General features: G+C 39.8%; 2 protein-coding genes across 5 annotated transcripts in view; both read right to left on the bottom strand.

Moving 5' to 3' along the window:
- The window catches only part of FAM149A (family with sequence similarity 149 member A), a 33,567-nt gene extending 29,975 nt beyond the window's left edge, over positions 1-3,592 (bottom strand). The window contains exon 1 of one of the 2 annotated variants that reach the window (XM_075752000.1): positions 3,048-3,592. In XM_075752000.1, coding sequence (XP_075608115.1) covers positions 3,048-3,577 — 530 coding nt within the window. In that variant the 5' untranslated portion in view covers positions 3,578-3,592. The remainder of the gene's footprint in view (positions 1-3,047) is intronic. The other variant, XM_075752001.1, reaches the window with a different exon arrangement.
- Positions 3,593-4,607: 1,015 nt separating this feature from the next.
- TLR3 (toll like receptor 3) lies at positions 4,608-16,837 on the bottom strand. Of its 3 annotated transcripts, XR_012835347.1 has the most exons (6): positions 16,050-16,264; positions 13,307-13,755; positions 11,732-11,923; positions 8,315-10,140; positions 7,341-7,681; positions 4,608-5,596 (listed from the first exon to the last, which is right to left on the bottom strand). XR_012835347.1 is itself a non-coding variant. In XM_010310965.2 (5 exons), the coding sequence occupies exons 2-5, from the start codon at positions 13,748-13,750 to the stop codon at positions 7,453-7,455; spliced, it is 2,691 nt and encodes an 896-aa protein (XP_010309267.2). In that variant the 5' UTR covers positions 13,751-13,755; positions 16,707-16,837; the 3' UTR covers positions 6,544-7,452. The 3 variants fall into 3 exon arrangements, 2 of the variants coding, with proteins under 2 accessions (XP_010309267.2, XP_075608114.1); XM_010310965.2 differs by lacking the exons at positions 4,608-5,596; positions 16,050-16,264 and adding an exon at positions 16,707-16,837 and having other exon boundaries at positions 6,544-7,681; XM_075751999.1 differs by lacking the exon at positions 4,608-5,596 and having other exon boundaries at positions 6,544-7,681.
- Positions 16,838-21,398: the final 4,561 nt, after the last annotated feature.

Genomic DNA, 21,398 nt, shown 5'->3' with positions numbered 1-21,398 from the left:
AGTTGTTGGTAGTCGTGAAGCTCAGAAAATTCAGAGTACCTGGGAAAGATAGGAAGAAATCAGTGCCAGGTTTTCACTATTTTGCATGTTCAGTGTATTTTGATTGCTATCAATTTGTCAGCACTTAAGAAAAAAACAGTAAGACATAAAATGGATCTTTTCATTTATTAACCAATTATTCCTACTTAAATTGCTATTTATGAAAGTTCACTGGCCATTGATATTGTCTTCTAAAATATTTTAAACAGTAATAAAGCTTGTCACAAAGGGACTTCATTTGGGTAAGCAAAAGCTTCCTATGTGTAACTATCAATAATATAATATTGTATTCTGTAGGCACAAATTCAAATCTGAACTCTAGGCAAGGAATACTAAAGTTTTCAATATTTAATTAAGATGCTTCTTCTAAAAGCTTAAGTGGAACCACCTAATTAAAAAATGCTAATGTAGAGGTATAGACTTTCCTTGTCAAAGTGATGTATCTTATTCCTTCTTCTACATCTTTCTGGTTTGTTTTTGTTTGTTGGTTTTTTTTTTTGAAGTCAGACAATACCTTATTAGAATAAGCTTGACTGCTATGAATAAAATATTTGAAATGCCACCATGCATACAAAAATATAACAGGGGATAAGTAGAGGATATCAGAAGTGTTTCAAATAGCAAGCCAAAATAAGCATTTTGCTGCACACAACCAGTTTTAACGTAATAAGGTTTACTCTTCATCCCAATACAAATCGTTAGTTTGTCGTAAGAGTGAATTTAACCTTTTTTTTTTTTTTAAATGATAAAAGTCATTGGCACTTCAACAGAAACACCAGCTCATACAGCATCACACTTGGATTTATTTTTGGTACTAAAACCAAGAAACAACTACTAGGAAATTATAGGCAAGCAACAATGATTTGGTTCTAGTACTGTTTATAATAAAGCATCAACTACCTTCCAAACAGAACTGTGTCAATATACTTCAAATCAGATTAATCTCCCTATTCCAGAAAGGCTACTATTCTACACAAATGCAGAAAAAGTTTAAGTCTGAAAGAGCTTACAATTTATTCTGAAACAAACCCAAATGCATTAGATGGGAGTAGGGGGAAATAAAAGCAGTACATCAGAGAGAGTTTGCGTTCCTACTTGTATTATTTTCACAGTGTTACATAGCTTAGTTATCTGACAATTATAATATTTCAATTCATTCACCATTTGCTAAAATAAATTTATCTAGATAAAAGTCTGTGTTTACAAATATGTATTATCAATGGTTATTCAGGAAAAAGTGATCTTTACATGATGCTGACATTGGGACTGCCAGTTACAGTTCAGAAAGCAATCCTGGAGTCATCATAGACTTGATATACAGTGACAATCAAAGCCACTAACAAAACACTGGTCCACATCAAGAAGGATACTGAGACAGGAATGGAAAGCATCACTTTGCTGCTGTGTAAAACCTTATTATGTCCACAAACAGAACATTGTGTGTAGTTCTTTTCCCTGCATCTCAAGAAATACATACTGCAATAAGAGAACGGCTACAAACACGACTAAGGGAATAGACAACCACCTCCAGAGTTAAGGCTAAAAAGGCCGGGACTCTCGGAGAAGACTAAGAGACAATGTGCTCAAGGTTTACAATCACGGAAGAGGGAGATAAATTAGAAGATTAATAATTAATATACCTTACAACACAGGAACTAGAGATGCTCCTTAAAATCAGAAGATCAGCTTAAACAGGCATAAAAGAAAAATACTTCTTTTTTTCCCAACAGAGAACAAGCAGTCACTTTCAAGACATTGTTGCTACTAAAGCTTACAGAAGCAAACACTACTAGCATGTTCAAAAACAGATCAGCCCCGTTTACAGACATCAAGCCCATAAACTGATACCAAAAGGATGAAATAGGTGCCTACCTTCTGACATACCTACTCTAACAACCATGAATTCTGGGGAATAAGCAGAATTTCTCTGCCAGGGAAGAGCTAGAGACTGATTCAGAAAACCAGAGGACTATAATTTCAATATTACGTGACATGGAAACCAAACTAAAAGTAGAGGTTCTAAAATCCATCTGAAAGTTTAAGAGAATACTAAAGACATTTCAGTCCTAAAGAGTTAAAAGCTTAACTTTGTAAAATATATTGCTTCCTATTGACACCTGACAAAATACTGTTATTCTGATTATGAGTAATAACAAAGACTAGCATAGTTTAGTACTACAGAAGCAACAATCACGATGTTCATGTAATATATAAAGTAGCCCTTTGTTTTTTGTAAGAGTACAAAATACCAATACAGTACAGTTATTACTGACTTTACTAAGATCTCCTGCTTTACATATACTAAGAAACCACTTTCTGCTTTACTGTACCTTTGCTTTAGCAAAATATCACCAACTGAATCCTACAGCACACACACTTAACAGGCTTCTTTTATCTTCAGCAAAACCTCAACATTTCCAGGTGTAGCTTGAAGATTACACACAGAAGCATCCAAACAAAATTTCACAGCCGTTATTGACACTTTAGATTTTTACAAGGCAGTGACTGAAATGCCTGCTTTGCCCCACCGCTGCAACTTCGGGGCAGACTTTGATACAACTCATACACCTGCACGCGGTATCTTTGCCATCCCTGCCCAAGCTCTGCATACCCCGCGCTCGCTCCCTCCGGACTTCGGCTGCTCGCCCTGCTCAGCCTCTTCTACAAGCCTGGGGCGTTGTTCCCCTCGGGGACGGGGGCGTTTTCTCCTGCCCATGCGGGACCGGGCTCCGACCTCCGTTCCCCCGGCATACAGCCGCCCGCCTTTCAAGCCGGACCCCAAGCGTACCCCAGGTCTTTACTTCCTACAGGCACCGAAAACTGCCCTCGTGAAAACCACCGCTTTTACTCTTGAAGGTGCACTTTTCTACCTCCAGCATACCCCTGGGGGAAGGAAACTGCAGCGTAGAGAGATGTTCAGTCCCTCTCAGGACACGCACGAGCAGAAAGGGGGGGACACGGACGGACCCCTGCCTCCCACCCCGAGGTTTCAGGGGGCGCGCACTCACGCGGGGCGCCTGGGGCTGCAGGCCGCCTCCTCGCCGTCGCCCGTAGCCGCCGCCGCCTCCTCCCCGATGTCGGGCAGGGTGATGAGCAGGGCCTTGGCGCCCGTCCGCCCCCCGGGCTCCTTGTCCGCGGCGGCGGCTGCCGGGCGCGGGGGGCGGCCGCCCGCTCCCCACGGCGGCACCGCCCTGCTCGGGGCGCAGCTCCCGCCGCTCGGGGGGCGCGGGCTGGGGGGTGGCGGGGCGCGGAGGCCGGGGGGAGCGCGTAGCTTGGCGAGGAAGGCACCCAGGTCCGGCGCCGCCACCTTCATGGCGGCGGGGCCGGAGCCCCTTCCCGCCCCCGCAAGCCGGGCTGCTCGCCGCCTCCTGCCCGGCCCCGCCGGCGTTGCTAGGCTAAACAAACCCCGGCGAGGCACGCACCGCCCTGGGCACGGTACAAAAAGCCTGCGAGCCGCCATCGGCCTACGCACCTGAGAGTCATATGGGAGCGTAGGGCAGTAACCTGTTGGAGCTTGTAAGTTAATACAGCACGGCATTTTCCCTTTAAAATCCCACCTTATATTAAGGCGCAGAGACCCCCCCCAGGGTCGCAGGGCCCCACTTCAACCCTTCTGTTGCGCACTGCACGCACTTGTGTGTGGAAGGGCTTTAACAGAAACACGGAGCGAGATCAACCCGATCCAGCACCCCTTTTTACACTACATCAGGCAACCGCAAAAAGGAGCTGCGAGGACCAACACCCCACGTGCAAAGATGCTATCCAACAGTCCCAGGATCAAAGTCATTTCTCTCTCTTGCTACAACTACCAGGCAGGTGGAGGCACACGGGGGGGTGTGGGGCGTGCCTGGGGCAAACACCATGCTAGCTTTGCAACATAGGGATATCTGGATAGAAAGATGAGCAGCCACGCTAGCAGCAGTCTGGGGACACTGCAATGGCTAGTGGTAGGGCCAGGACAAACATGGTGTCAGCTCAGAATATGGCAGGTAGCATGGCCCTTGGCAGCATCCAAAAGAACAGCACAGGCTAGAAGCTAGTACAGTTCTCCATTATACATATATACATCAAGCAACTAGTTGCACTGTCAACTTAAAGCTGGCAGCTGCTAATAGATGACAATGAAGGATACCAAGTGGGGAATTTTATCCCTGCTTTGTCTTACTAGCACATCAAGGAGTGCAATGGGGTGGCAGGGTAGGGCACGCACAACACCAAATACAGGACTGATATTTGAAATTGGGATAGCCTTGGCCTTTTTTCTTACAAACTGACATAAGTATGTTCTGACCAAACCTTATGGAATAGGCCCACAAAAACCGAACAGCTGCACGATCTGCCTTTATTCCTCACGATGTCAAAAAGCCTTGACAAAGCCACTGTGAAAGTAGCATAATTGAGCATGTTAGTGTTTAGTGTATTTATCTTAGCTGCAGCCCCAAAGCAACCATGTCTGAAGACCTGAAATAGAACCTACTAGGAACATCACTAACTTGTTCATTACTCCTTGTCATTCAAGAACCACAGAAACAGTCAAGGTTCTACCCCAAATCTACAGACTTGAACATTCTGCCTTGCTCAAGTCCTTTAGATATTCTGCTTTCAATAGAGATGATTGCTCTTCAGTCCCAGGTAATATCTTTGACACTACAAGTTTGGAACTATTTTTCATTTATTTGGTATCCAATTCCTCAACAAATCAGCATAATGTAATCAACTGGGTAGTAAAGAAACCACCAAGGTCAGATACAGACTGCTAATCCTGAAAGCACTTGCAACTCTTCACCACAGTAAGCCCTTTTATTTACTCTCAATATTATTGTCAAACAAATGAAGAGGAACAGAACAGAACTAGGTAACTTCCAGACAAACAGGGAAAATTTATATGAAAACTTTAGGTCAAGTGTAATTGCTGATTACTATTGGCCCTATGCTTATTGCTTTTGTGTTTTTTAATCTCAGTCTAATTCTCATTGTGAGCCCTTGTCTTTTTCTGTTGGAAATTATTTTAGTACCTACATTCAAAGTAACTGTTTAGAATGCATAGTATTTTTATAATTTAAAATTATTTTCACTCATCAGCAAATACTTTTACTTTGTATTCTTAGCTATATTACAAAACTAAGCACTCATAACATTTCTTCACTGTTCTGAGACTGACTTTGGGGGCATTTGTAGTAACAAGAAAAGTATTTATAGAATTTAGATACACTATCATTTGTCAGGGTTTAAGGGCCAGAAAAGACCATTTGATCATCTAGTCTGACCTCTTGTATCACGTCACCTCAGCATTTCTCCATGCATTCTCTGCATCTTTGTCATTTTTAATATCCATGTGAACCTGCTATCATTTTCTAAACAATTTATATTGATGTGGAATGAGAAATTCTGCTACTATGTATCTTACAGATTTAGGAAACATAGGAACACTTTCACATGTTAGTCTTTAAATAAGAGAAAGAACAACTGACATGGTGCATACCTGGCACCCCATCCTTACTGACTTGCCTCCTCAACTTTCATGGCCTAAGCATGAAGAAAGAATTTGTCACTTCACCTGAAAAGGTCAGAAATATGAGATGAAAGCATCACAATGGGGATAATCCTATTACTGTAATTAGGGAATCATCATCTATCACTTCAACTGTAAACAAAGCCTGTTTTGTTTTCACTCAGGACTTCCTGAGCAAGTGAAGACAGTCTACACGCCCTTCACTCTTCCAGTACATCCAAAAATCATCTCAATTATTCTCATTTATGTTTATCATCATGGGACATATAAACCTATTAAAACCCAACATTTTTAATCTATGCATATAACAAATCATGAGAAAAGCTGCTTAAAATGTTAAGTGTTGAACTATCTGAAAGCTGTTTTCTAAATCAGTAAAACAGCATTCTTGGAATAATGGTGGGATTGAAAATGATGAGGGAAATGCTAGGGGGGAAAAAAGCAAATTAAAAATATTCCTGAGCTATTGAAGGATCTAAAAATTGACACCTACTAAAAATTGGCAAAGTTTTTTAAGGTCCTTGGAACGACAATTAAGTATTAACAAAAACATACAAATGACTGTCTAATGTCTAATTTACAATAAATCATGTTCAAACACCCCATAAAAACGCAACCAGTCTCAAACATTATAAATGTCCTTTCAGAGCACATTTTGCTGGTTCTCAGCTCTCTCCAGATCACACTACTAGCCCATACGTTTGAACCTTAATGCTCTGGCAATTACTAACTAGTCCATGTTTCTGTAAAGTATGTTAAGGAAAAAAATCAAACTAGATGAATATATAAGAAATTAAACTACAGAATTCTATCGGATGTCTTTACAATTTTCTTCTGATCTATCAAAGGCAAAATTATATACAGTCATAAAGAAAAAGGAAACTAGATTTCAAATTTTGTTTTGAAGTCTTTTTTCTGCTCTACCTGTGACCGTCACTGTACTTCTGATACAGTATAAAATTATTTATTTTAGAGGTTTTGTCATTGTCTCACCACTAACAAAGTTTTCAGTAATGAAATTAGAGTAGCACCACCTCCCCCTTAAAGTTTTCTTCTGGTTATGCTACAGAAGTATCTATGCCTTGACTCATTTTGTACAGGTGCACCAGCCGTGCATATAAATGCTCAGTATAAATGTCCTTCTGCCAGCTCTCTGAATTTCACTAGGGAAGAGCAAATGCTTTCTTTAATCATATCACATTTGAATCAATCAGTTGACTCAGTCTGAAAAATCTGGTTTTGATAGTCACCAGTACTAGCCTCCCCTCAGAAGGCATAAGCAATCCTTTGCTGCGTGTTCTGAACAGGCTGCTCACGGGGCTAAGTTTCTTTCTATGGCTTTCCCTTAAAATAAAGGTTTTAAAACACACTTTCAAAATCTGTTTCTTGTTTTCAACTACAGAAATAGTTTTCCATGTTACTCACTGTGCTTCTCGTGGAAAGGGAAAGCTTTCCAATTTTAATTTCACTAGATCTCCCCCTGTGTTATGAAAGCAAGCAGTAGTGCCCACTCTACCTTCTACACAGAATTTGCTATTTTATCATTATTATGTTCTTATGCATATTCCTTTAGAGAGTCTGTCTTTTCTGCACTACATCAGATGGACATTTTTCCTAGAACATAAAGCATTCTCACTGCTTTTCAGAATTTCTACCACATCTCTCATACATAGACTGAAATGACTATCAATCACGATCCACTTTAACATGTCACTTCAATGCAGGTGAATTAAAATATCAGCAAAAACATGAACACAGACAAGTAAATTTAACTTATAGTGACTCTTACGTATTTCCAGCATGACAAAATTTTTCAGGTCTTCCTGAAGGCTTGTTAGTTTTCCAATGATAGAAAATATGCAATAAAATGACCCCATAATTCATATCTGTACTTTCAAAATTCAGTGTGCTTTACTGTTAGATTTAAGTGCCATCACTAATTGCTGATGAAATGCGCTAACTCGTTCTTTCTGGGCTGGCCAGTTCAAGATGCAGCAAGATCTGAACATTCCTCTTCTCAGGTGAAGTGCATGATACAACCTGTAGTCTTGGATGTCATGAAGAAAGATCAGTATGATGGAGTCCCGACTTTGTTCAATAGCTTGCCGAAGAGCATGATACACCTTAAAACTGAAGCAAAAATAAGACAAAGATACGTGTTTTCTTTCACGTGGAGGAAAAAACCAACAAATAGTTCTTTTAATAGCTCACACAAAAGCACATTGCAAACTCAAGGACTGGACTCAAATAGGAGTCTTCACATCTTTTCTATGATATAAAATTATCATTACTTACTTCAATTAGTACCTTCTAACTAATGAAAAAATAATCCTCTCAAAATATAACCTAAGTCTACTGTCTTGATATAGCCTTATTTAGCAAAGTTCCTTTCCTTTCAAGATCACTACATAAGAAAGGTGAAAAGACTCATTTAAAGGCAAATAAAAATCATCTTTGGATGTTAGTGAACTCACCAATTATTACTCTTTCAAACAATTTTAAAGAAAGCAATCTGCACAGGTGACAGCATGACTTTTTGGAAAAAAGTATTGACAGAGATTCAAATTTCCACTAGTGTATATGTAGAGCAATTAACTTTAACTTAGGAATGATACTGAAATTATGATATATTAAGTATAATATATGAAAGTTGAATTTGCATGGTATTTTTTTTATTAACTTTCACAGCCAAAAAGATGACCTTGTTAAAAAATCTATTAAGAAATTTTCTCCCTTACATATAAAATTTTATATCCTACTCACTTTTTGCACCAGGGATCCTGTAAGAGATGTTCAGTCACAAGAAAAATAATCTTCCTGCTTGTTTTTATACTGTTAATTGTGGCTTCAAATTCAGATATGCCTGCTTCAAAGTCCCGTTCTTCTAAACAAAACTTAATTTGAAAGTGGTAATTTTTTTCCAGAGAGATTAAATTCTTAGACACCCAATTCTTGTCCTGTCTTGCATGAATAACATAGGCATCATAATTAAACTCTTCCTGTTGTCTGTCAAGTTCTTTAAAACCAAGTATTCGATTTACTGAAATATTCCAGTAGAAAGCTATTCTCCACCCTTCAAAATGGATGATAAGAACAATAAAAATGAGTAGCATCACAGTAGTGGTAGTGATTACAAAGAGAAGTTTAAATGGAGCACTGTCTTTGCAGGCTGAACTATCAAAATGCAACACCAGACTACCATGATATTTAGATGGGGTGTTGCAAATGTACTGGGACCACAATCCAGGTATATATGCTTGGGTCACATTAAGCCAATCAGCAAACCAAGCAATGCTTTCACAGGTGCAATCAAATGGATTGGAATCCATCTCTAGTATTCTCAAGTTCTTGAAAACTGGGCCAAACACTTTTTGTTCAACTGAGGTTATCAGATTTTTCTGAAGGTTCAAGGAATACAGAGAAGCTTGGTCATCAAACAGAGTTGCTGGAAGCAAATTCAAATTATTTGATCCTAAATCCAAGTGTTTTAATTCGAACAGACCCTTGAAAACCTGAACTGGAATCTCATCAAGCCCATTTGATTTTAAATTAAGAATACGCAAGTTGCGAAGATCTTCTAAAAAAAGAACAGGGCCACCTGGATTTGCATGTTTCCAAAGTCGGGCTAAATTATTGTGCTGCAAATCCAGAATGTCAAGTTTGTGAAGTCCATCAAACAAGTTGTCTTTTATGTTTGCTATGTTGTTATTGCTGATGTCCAGGACAGTTAGATTTTGTAGAGGATGAAAAGGTGAAGGAGAAAGTGCCAGATTACTGCAACCTACTTTTCTCAGCATCAGTTTTCTAAGGCTTGGGACAAAAATGAATGATTCACTTCGCAAAGTCAAGTTTTTATTATAGGAAAGATAAATATCTTGTATATTATTGAGACCTTTAAATTCATGACCTGTGAGCTCTTGACTAATTTCATTGAGACCAAGATCAAGAATTTTCAGGTGTCCCAAGGAAGAAAATGCCCCACTTTCTATTGTAGAAATTCTTGTTTTTGTGAGGTTGAGAAGCTGCAAACTGGAATTAGCAAGTGATGAAAATGTTTTATTAGTTATTCTTTGTAAGTTTATGTTGCAGTTACAGAGACTCAGGTATTTCAGGTTGTTCAGACCTGTGAACATATGAGCAGTAATTCCTGGAAAATTGTTATTATCCATTATAAGGTACTCCAGGCGGTATAACCAATGAAAGGAAAAATCTTCAATTTTCCCAGTGAGTGAATTTATCAGATTCAGATGTTTGAGGCTGGATAATCCATAAAATAAGTGTGAAGATACATGAATGTTGTTATGCTTCAGGTTCAAGTATTGTAAACTTGAAAGCCACTGAAACGAGTCATCTTCTATCACAGACAGAGAGTTTTGGGAAAGGTTTAAAACTGTAAGGTTTGTTCCTTGCAGTCCCTGGAAAGTTGACTTGCCAATGTAGGAAAGCTTCGCATGGCTCAATGAGAGGTTCTGAATCGCTGTGTTTGATAACTCTGTACAAAGTTTCTTTGTGCGATTTTCACCAAGTTCAACATTGTTCAGCGTGAGGCCAAACAGATTTCCAATTGCATGTAAGCATCCTACGTGAAACTGAAAGGAAAAGAAAAAAGAATTTTGACTTAAACAAGAGGATTATGTAGGAAAGTTGACCCATAAAGCCAAAATTTAGAAAGGCTTTCAAAATGAGATTTTCAAGCAGAATATAACTCCTATACCCAGATTTTTCCACAGCCAAGTTCACACAAATACTTCTTGGAGTTTATACTTCTTGTTGTAATAGTTCTAAAATTCATAACATTATCATAATTCTGAGTAGTACTCTTTTAGAAGATAGAAAGTTGCTTAGTGAAATGCAAGTTAATTACAATTTTGTAACTACTAAAACTCTTTCCCTAGAAGTATCTTAGAAATTGAAGTAATGTTTTTCTTGGGCTTTCTTTTCTTGGTATCCACTAGGGATCCCAATATACTAGTGCAAAACCAGATGTACTGTACAAAAGTTATTTAGGCCTTCAGACAGCCAAGAAGAAACCCAGTTTCTCCGGGTAAGCAGGAGCTACACATGAAATGTGATACTACACACTTGCTTCCACAATATAAGTCACAAGACTATCATAGTGCTAGCCCCTCATCTTGATTCAAATGTCAGCTGAATGATTAAATACTCCATTTGTCAGAATGATTCAAATGCATAAGGCTGCTTTTCAAACAGCAGTAGCATAAAATCAGAGCAGATTAAACTAGCATGAAGTAGTACTACCCAAGAAAGCAGCGGTCTCATCTACTTATTCACAGGCCATAACCTTGTGCCAACATGGCTATACATGCAGTCACATGGTGAACCAGACATGGAACCAGCCTGACTACAAGCTCACCAAAACAAAAAAAACTGTAGAGTTTCCCCTGTGATCCAGTGCATCGCCTCATTAAAGCTTGTACCAGAAAGAGAGAGGCATGAAGCAGCCAAAAGAAAGAGGCAGTAGGATTGCCTCTCAGCAGTGGTACAAGCTGATATCACTTTAAAATATTCTTGTAATTTTAATGTACATGTTCTTTACAGGTCAATCAACTGGGAAAAAACCCAAGCAAATTCAACATTTGCATGTTGAGGGTCAACCAGTTTAGAACTGTAACACCATCACTCCTCAAAGAATTATATTGTAACACTAAGAAACAGGTCAGAGAACAATGAGGTAAGATGGCAGAAAAAACACCCACTTGTTTAAGGAGTGAGTACACTTTTCTGCAATGATTATTTCTCTGGGGTACCCCACAGCCATAAACAAATGTTCTCTTTGATTAATTAGGAAGCAAGACCTAGATCATATAACTAGCCTTGCACAATATCGCACTTTTTCCCCACTTAGAAAGTGTGTCAGCTGTTCACCTTCAGCACATACAAAAAAAAATCCTGCATAGAAAATACATGGTAAAGGTTCACAGAGCTACTTGAGCTAGCTCTTGAGACCTCTGAACTTCGTGGAACCAGCTCTTACTGATTTCAGTGGGTGAAAAATAATTATGTGCATCACTACTGGAGGTCAGGAGTAATGCTGTATACAACAGAATAGTTTTATCTTAGACCTCAGTGGATAAAAGATGTAATATAAATGCCCTACAATCATAAAGAATAAATTATGATAGTTCCTACTGTTGAATTTCTATTGAAGAAGCTTCTTACCTCTTCCAGTGGATTCGATGACAAATCGAGACTATTCAGTGACGTGTTGCTGAGAAAACTGAAGTCTTCCTTTTTTAACTCAGCAATTTGATTGTTATCCAACCTGAGCTCACGAAGGTTCGTCAACTGTTGCTGCAATCCTAAATTTGCTGACTTCAAAAAATTATGAGATAGGTCTAAATAACTCAAGTTCTGTGGAGAAGATGCAAACAGAAAAGTATAAATTTTATAATACAAAACCATTTTGAAGTATTGCCTTAGAGTCTAATTAATTGGAAATTAGTTGCAATACTTGAATAAATTTGTAGTAAAGAAAGGGCAGCTCCCAAGCTCCTACAGGAAGAAGCATTCTGTATCTTCCACACCTGTAACTTTCATTGCATTCATGGTCTTAACCTGCTAAAATATCTACTACAAACCAAATTACTTTATCTAAAATTCCTTAATTCACTGAAAGCCCTCCTGCTTCAGATAAAGTAATAAAAGCTAAAGTCCACAGCTGGCTTCAGTTACAACTACTGCAGTATTAAATCTTGCATTCTACCCTCTTCACTGTGGTAATACCCCCATAAATGGAAGTGAGGAAAGTGGAGTGCAGTAGGAGGCTGCAAAGATCAGTGCTGTACACCTTGTAATACTCCAGATCACGCCCAGGTGCTCAGACTCCTCCTGCACCTGCAGAGGAGGAGATGCTACCCTAAAGGCGACTCCACAGAATGTGCCTTGAGGTGCCCCAAGCCTGGCCTCCATCAGTAACAGGGCAGCACCTAAGCAAGGAAGGCCAGAACTTCAGTTCTGTTCCCAGCACCAAAGCTGATTGTACTCATTTGTATTTAGTTGAGCCATGAGTCCTATAATGCAAGCAAGTACATTTTATGTAACTGAGCTGGAATACTGAGTTTTAGCAGAAGAGTTCAGACTTGTTCAAAACAACATGCATGCTCACTAGAACATTGTACAACAACTAGTATCCACATGCTGTCTCTATTTTCTTTTGTCCTTATGCCCTTTTGTATGATTCCCTACCTGGTACAAAGACAATAGAATAGTCTTTTCCAGCTCCTCTGCTGGTTCCCCAGCCTCGGAGATGATACAGAGAAAAATATTTAACCATGTGTAAACTACCAGGAAAAACAAAGGTAGAGTAAAAACCTTTTTGCTCTTTCTCTATCCCCAAAGTCCCAGGAGAGACTGCATTCAGCCTAAGCACTAGTCTTCATGGTCTGAGTAATTACACCTTGACCTTGAGAATTTAGGCTGGCTACCACTTTTAGACCCCAGGCAACTCAGATTCCACACCATCCACTTTGCTCTCAGCACAAATCCTGTATGGAGAGATGCCTCAATAGGATACAATAGGGAAAAGGGGAAGGAGAGCATTGACTCATAAGGATGGCTGAGACTCCAGTGTGGTCTAACACAAGAAGCCACTAGGCCTTTTCTTTAGAAAAACAATGAAGGAAGATTATATGCTGGGTATTTTCAGATGCGAATAAGCAGTTGTTCTGTACACACATAGAGTAGTTTCCCCATTTATACTTTATTTACATGAAAAGGTACATTTCTAAAGCTTACCTCCAGGGTTTTGAAAGGATCATTTTTAATATCTATTCTGTTGTATCCTAGATTGAGCTCAGTCAGGTTGGTGCAGGAAGCAAAGACTCTATCAGGGAGCTTGTACAATTCATTATGTTCTAACTTCAGAATCTGCAACAGGGGCACACTTTGGCACAATTCTGGTTGCAGTTTAGAGATGCTGTTGTAGCCTGCATTCAAGTAAACCAGCTGGCTGTACTTGGTCAGATTTGCAGGACCTAGTTGTCTTAGCTGATTATGAGAAATGTCCAAACCCGTTATATTGTTTGGGAGATCAGAAGGAATTTGAGTCAGCTTTAGGTGACTGCAGTCAGCCATTTCATTTTGGATCTGACATTGCTTTCCAATGGATGCACATAGCAAGCAGACAGACACCAGCCTGACAGATAAGCTGCTCCACCAAAGATAAGCACTTCCCATCATTTTATCTGCAAAGGCAAAATGAACACAGTACAAGTTACAATCATTTTAACACAACTTATATCTTAAGCCGAAGGCTAAAGGAAGCCAGGCTCAAAAAACATGTCGTTTTATACTGAGCAAACACTCAGTATTTTTCACCTATAAAGTAGCACTCATTTCTGCAGAAAAAGTACACCTAATAATCTCCCTAAATTAAGATTTTTCTTTAAAAATAGTAATGTCTTGTGCAAAAATAATTACATTCAAAAAAGTACTAAGACTTTATCTATTATTAATGCAAATTTCCAACCATTTTCTTCTTTCTGATTAATTTTGCATTGCTTTGACATGCATAAAATATGACAAATCATACACAGGCCCTTCAATGTTTATCACTGAGCTTAACCACACTGAAAAATATCTATAGACAGCCCCCTCAATGTTAATCACTATACTCTGAGCTTAATTACACTTAAAATATTTATAGTTATATGCAGTAAGAATGCCTAATATACTGCTTCTTTATTTTACAGTTCTTACCAGTTTTTGTTTTACAAGCCAGCCACATAAAATTCTAACCATCTTTCCATCTCATAGCAAAAGAAGGAATACCAGGCTACAGAAAGCGTGTGAGAGAAAAAGCAGACAAAATAAATCAGTACCAACCTAATCAGAGAAAGAAGCAGAGAGGAGCCAAGGTGTAGAGAAAATACTGTCCATAGATTCAATACATTTATTCAAATACTTCCAAGCAAACTTACACATTTAAGAATTTATATACCCCACCTCATATGTTTTGAGCATTTCCAATAGGGCATCAACCTCTGTCTGCCGGCGCTCTAATCTTCAATGGCTCTATTTAGGCATTACATTTCTGATGAATCTCAGACCTTCATATTTTATTCAGTTTTGATTTAGTATCCATAAGATTTAAATTCACCTGGTAATCTTGTAATATGGCTTTACTGGATAAGGAAGAAAATTAATTCCACAAAAGTACTGATTAGAATAGAGCTATAAGAGCTCAGAATGGTTTGACTAGCCTACTAAGTCGTAGAACTTGTCTAATTAAATAGTATTTCTGCTAATCAAGAGCAGGCCAGTGTATCTTTCATATCATTCTCTACAGAATTAATCTTTAGTAGACAGAGAACAAATATTTTGAGTGCTTGCCAGAATATTTTTCCACGCTTTAGTAAGAACAGTAAGTAAGCAAGCTTAGGTTCCTCTGCTTAATTTTTTTTTTCCTTTTCTAAAAAATATAAAGCTTATACTTTCATCCCTGAAGCTTTAAGTGTTTCTACAATCTCCATATACACATACCTGTATGGCCTTCTGCCAACAAATTTGGAACTTACCTGCCAACCTCAATTTACCAATGAGTTAAGTGTCAGCACAATGGGCTCCCAGGTAGAGAAGACTATCAGTTCCCTGCTACAGAACAGGCTATAAAAGGGAATTTAAACTTAATTAACTTAAGAATCTAGAAGAGCTTCTCAAAAGACTAACTCCCAGGAATATGAGCTTTCTTAGTGCTGCAGCTCACATCTTCCTTTGCTTGGAACCTGTGATTAATTAACATGATCTAGCTTGGAGCACTTTAGATATTGCTCAATAGCAAACAATGAAATAGAAATTAAACCAGCACATTTGTACAGAAAAAAGCCTTCAGAACTGATGCTTTTTAAAGAGAAGAGTTTTCAATACCATAACAAAACACTAAGGAACTGACACTGCAACCTGCAGCCAAACAGGAGTTTAGCAGGTCAGACCCCAGCAGAGTTTGGCTTCGTAAGTGACCTGCCTTTTCAGAGGGCACACATTAGGACTATTCCAGCGACAAAAAGCTACATTATAGCGGCCAAAGAAGAAGCCTATAAGTGCCTCTGTGGGACCAACCTGGCCATCCAGGGACAGACATCAGTAAAATACATCGGGAGTAGGGATATAAACAAGAGAAAAAGCAACCTAAAACAAAAGCATACACAAAGGACTACCAAAGACAATTTGAAATAAACCTTAATGAAAAACCAATTCCTGCTGGACACTGCACATGGGCCTGACCCATCTCCTGCAGCTCACACAGCCTAGGTCTCCACTCACCTGCCACTGGCAAACAGGGAAGGGAGGGGGACAGCAAATAACTGAACCTGATAGTCCTGCAGACAGCCTGATCTGCTACAGCTGCTGCTGAACACAGCACCCATGTCCCTGTAGCTGAGTAAAATAAATGACCACTTGTCCTGCCTCACGCTTCTGCACTCCGGCTGCTATAAGAGTAAGGAAAACAAAGGGGGAGCTTGTCTAACAAAAGCTTTACCTGTGACATGCATCCTTCTGAGGGTTTGTTTTAGGGAGATCAGAGAGCTGCCAGGCTCCTTAGCAGTTGTTGTCAGCTCATCTTTAAGTTTGAAAGGCACAAGAAACATGCTGCACAAACACAAATCAGGTTCTTTGTCTGACTTCCAGTGAGGCCTGACAGGCTGCCTTTTTCATTGCAGGAAGTCTGGATTCAGCTTGAGGTGTTTTATGCTTTGGTTGGGGATCCAGTGAAGAAAGCACACACCCATTATCAGACTTGCAGGACAGTGTTACAGAAGACTACTTATGGAAAAAAAAAAAAGAACTAACGACAGTTTTAATGTTATGATAACATTATGAGCAAGAACTTTAAAAAACTGAAGAATTTAGCAGGGGGGCTTCCAGAATCTCCCAGGGAGGGACATTCTCACCTCACCCATATTACCTCTTTTTTTGAAAGCACAGAAGTACCCCCTGCCAGCTAGGGACACCACATCCAGGCACAAACACCAAAGCACACTCATTAAGTAAACAGCAGTAGAACAGACTTTGCTAATTTGCAAGTTAAGAGAAATCCAAGATCAAGGAAATCACCCAAGCTCCTGAGCAGTACTTTGGCTTTGTACCTCTGATACTCGCGTTATTACTAAGAAAGCAAAGAATAGCATCCACTTACCACTGTGGGCTTTATCTCCTTCAGTTTAGAGGCACCCAGGCACTGCAGAAGTTTCTCAGCACACAAAAACCATGAGGAAACACACTGCCCAGCGCCGGAAGAAGCGAAACCGAAAGTGAGGACAGGCAGACTGCACCGAATTGCCGTGACCTGAAACGTTTCAGAGTTGCAGAGGGTGGAGATCACTCCTAAACTCAGTTAGGCTGGCACTTGTGATTTGCTGACAGAAACCTATTTAAGCACACAAATACATCACAGATGAGCAGCATCACACAATCCTACTTATAACTCAATTACAATTTATTCCTAACTAATTCCAGTGTCTCTGAAAATTCTAGAGGACATACCCAAAAGCAAATATGCTGACTGATAGATTACTGATATAGGAATATACAAGTATCTCTCTTAACGTAGAAACAAAGCACCAATAGGTTCCTACAGTGCCACATAAAGTATTCCTTTTTTAAAGGGAATTTGTTTACGTGAGAGAATAATATATTACATGAGATATAATGAAATATTTTCTATTGTATTAAAAATAAGAAATTGTTCATAAAAGTCCAAGTAAAAGTTTTAGGTACAGCTTTTAGATATGCATCCTTTTCATACTGTTTGTGAATTCACATGTCCCTGCTTTCTCAGGGACTTGACCATCAGTTTCCTTGAGGGGACTTTCTCAGTACGAGCTTCTAGATGTGACAAAAGATGTTCCTGCTTCAACATTAGCATTGGTGAATCCACTGCAGGGCTCATCCAGACATACTTTGGACACACCAACACTGAGTTCACCTTACATTTTTAGGTAGTCACACTATGCCTCTTGAGTAGAGAGTGGGTAGCTGCAGACTCACCCACAAAAGTGCGATCTTAGGCTCTAATTCTTCATTCAAAGTGTTTGAAATTACAGCCTACAGCTGTGTTAACCACCTGTCCATCAGGAGCTCTGAGGAGGGAGACTGTGCTGGTTTCTATCCTATATCCCATTAAATCTGCAACTACTGACAGATTTGCTGTGGAGCCCAGGGAAGTAGGCTGGCCACTAAAGATGTTACTTCCTACTCCTGCCCTCTCAATTGTTTCAGCAACTGCCTAATAAATTAATATTTATTCTTGGAGTTACAACAAACTGAGACCAGAACCAAGCTCCTTTGGAGCTGAAAGGCTCTAAAGTCTGTTTTATTCTCATTTCATAGTTAAACCTTAAGAATCCCTTTCATCTTGGTATGGGAAGGGCAAATTTCTGTTCTGTGTTGCCCCTGTATGATTCTGCAATGGATAATGTCAGCTGATCATAAGCATAAACACCTGAAGTCACATTAAGTTACTCTGAAGATTTTCCCTTTGTGTTGTGTAACTCTGCTGCTCTGGAACAGAAGAGATCACAGTGATGGTAAAGAAGCATAATTAACGACCTTTGCAGATCATTATTCCAGCATAGCAACACTATCAGGTATTTTCTCTTTTATCTCCCCCTACATCATACTCATACTACACAAAGTTTGCTTCGATCTTCACCTTACAATTTATTTCCTCTCAATCCTCTCTTCCTTATACACATAGGGGACTGTTGAGAAGTTGGAGTTGTTTCAGGCACTATCTGATACTGATGAAGTTACTAGTTTTCTCAGTAATGCCCTTCCAACATTAATAAAGTCAGTGGCTCAGGGAGACAATGACACAAGGGTGCTCAAAAGCTCCACTCTTGTGGAGCACTTGCACTGAGGGTAAGAACGTTTATTTTATTACAGAAAATTTCAAAGCAACAAGCTCTTGTGAACATTTTGCAGCATGATTTACAAGAAACAGCAGATACTACTGTGCAAGGTAGACTCTAGGGTATACACAACCAATACGGGTTCAGCAGGTATGGTATTTCTGAGAGAGAGGACAAAGTGGACACATCTATGCTTATTTCAGTAGTGTGAAATCACATCAGGTTCTCAAGTTGCCATAACTCAACTGTAGGTTAGTTAAACTATACTTATGTTTAAAGTGCTGGAAGGAACATGGCAAACTCATAATGGAAAGTCAAGCAATCCACACGCCCAGAGAATAACTGAGGAAAAAAAATACACAAAAACTAGGCTCCCACATTATGGTCAAGGAAAGTAGCTTGAGCAGGTTGGTTCTGAATGGTGACGAAAGGCAGGCAAAATTCTTAAGATGTAGCCATTTCACATATCTTTAACAGCAGAGTAACCGGTTGCTGCACAGACCTAGTTTAAGCTTATCCGAACTGTTAGCACAGAAGGGTGGTGACATGTGTAGTATCTCACAGAACACTCTCAGAGCAAACATGCCACCAAAATTTAGCCTAGGAAAAAAGCAAAAAAGCAAATCTACTGATCTTAACCTGATCTTCAGATACAAACAAGTGTATTAACTTAGCACATGGCTAATGTGACTTCAGTGGTTTTACACACTGTGAATCAGACTACAAGCATCAGGGGGAAGACCCAAAATGACAGAACACCTGCAGAGACTTCCCATGACTATCAGCCACTCAAATGGTGAAAGTGCCATATGTTGCAGTTAGAGTCAGACATCCTATGCAGCAATGAATGGATTCATGCAAACAGTATTTAAAGTGTCTAGAAGTGAGCCTAGCTACCAGGAGAAAGCTAGCTAGAAAGAGCAGAGCTGACCAGTTAAGATCTGAGGCAAGCCTTGACAAGGGACATCCTGCAACATCAAGGCAGAAGGGAGGACAGTGTAGCAGACAGCTTGTACCTACCTCCTGAGACAACAGATGTAGCTTCTATGTTGTGATTACATTAATTCAGCTAACTTTAATTGTGCTGTTGAAGAATCTAACCAGTCAGGTGCCTTTTGGGTGCAATAGTTCCTTTAAGGCAGCTCCCTCATCACTGCTAATTTACAGGTAAAAATTGAACTACAGCATTAGCTTTTTGTGGACACAAAAGTCAAAATGGGTATCTGAGGACTGACATGCAGATCAATTGTAAGGCAGACTATGTTCATTACCTTTCTCCTAAACCTCTGGGTGTTCAATGACAGCAGAATTTGCTTCCATGCATTTCTTTATTCCTAGCTGAAAACATGACCTGGGCCACGTCCTAGTTTCAGCTGAGAGGACTGATTGACTTCATAGTAGCTAGTGTGGGGATATGTTTTGGATTTGTGCTGGAGACAGCATTGATAATATAGAGATGGTTTTGTTCTATGGACCTATTGTTGAGCAGTGTTTACATGGGGCCAAGGCCTTTTCTGCTTCTTGCACTGCCCTGTCAGCGGGATGGCTGGGGGTGGACAAGGAGTTGGGAGGAGACACAGACAGGACAAGTGACCCAAACTGACCAAGGGGATATTCCATACTATATGACGTCATGCTCAGTTTATAAGGAGCTTGGAGAAAGGGGGGGGGGGCAGCAGCAGCATTCAGAGCGATGGCATTCAACTTCCCAAGTAACCATTACATGTGACAGAGCCCTGCTTCCCTGGGGATGGCTGAACACCTGCCTGCCCATGGGAAGTGGTGAATGAATTCCTTCCTTTGCTTGTGCGCGCGGCTTTTGCTTTACCTATTAAACTGTCTTTATCTCAACCCACGAGTTTTCTCACTTTAACTTTTCCAATTCTCTTTCCCATCCTGATGGGGGGGAGTGAACGAGCGGCTGCGTGGTACTCAGCTGCCGGCTGGGGTAAAACCACAACAGGCAGGTATCTAAGAACTCCAGCCATTGTTTGACATTTAAGCTAAGTAGCCAGCCATGAGCAGTGGCTTTAGCTAAACTGTCACCTGGAAACAACATGCAAAATGCCAGCAGACATGCAAAGGAACTCTACAGCATTTGCTCACAGCTTTGACACTGTGGCATACACTTTCCTGATGTGTTGCACTGACTGTGGAGGTCAACTGCAAGTGCAGAACAAGTCACTACCTGAAAAATTCTGGCACAGTAAGAACATTCATGACCTCATTTCAGTACAGTTAGGCTGCTTTTCTTAGGCTAGGCAGGAGACAGTTTAAAGAACTAAGAATTCAACTCTAGGATGGATTCCTGTTCAAAACCACCTCTCCTCTCAGAACAATTAAAGGCAGCCTTTGCAACCCTTATCTCTGCATCTTCCACTGCTCCAGCATGAACAAGAATGCATTGCTACCAGTACATGTGCCATAGTAATGCCTTTACTTTCTATCCAGGGAATTCTAATCCTAAAGAGAGAACCCTGGAGCTAGAGAAATGAGAAGTCAGATACTTTTAAGATAACATTTTAGTCAGGGTTAGAGAAGGTCAAAATGCTTCACTTCATTATTTCAACATTTTTTGAGAGGTATCACAATGTTTCATGTCCACACCACTGAATTTATGTGTATATATATATTGCTATTAAATGTTTTAGCTTTTTATGTACTGAAGTAGTAAAGAGGCCGGAATGTAGGACTTGGGTATTCTCATGTTGCAGGAGTTTTTGGCAATTTTTACCTCTAAAAATTGCCCAAAAGGTGACAGCCTTAAAATCTTGTTCTTATCCAACTTTCTCCATTAAGCATGCATATTAAACATTTTTGCTTTGCAGTAGTATTTCCCAGCATCTCCCCATCTGTCTGGTTTCAGAATCACTTCCTTTTTGCTGTTCTCCCTTTTTCTGGCACATTTTCATGTTTGTTTTCACAGTGTATTTCCAATAGAAAAATCTATATCCCAATGCAGATCATATACCATTGAT

Source organism: Balearica regulorum, chromosome 4 (assembly GCF_011004875.1).
Source record: "Balearica regulorum gibbericeps isolate bBalReg1 chromosome 4, bBalReg1.pri, whole genome shotgun sequence".
NCBI classification, from domain to species: Eukaryota; Metazoa; Chordata; class Aves; order Gruiformes; family Gruidae; genus Balearica; species Balearica regulorum.
Note: the sequence above shows the minus strand (reverse complement) of the source record. Positions and strands in the feature narration are given on the sequence as shown.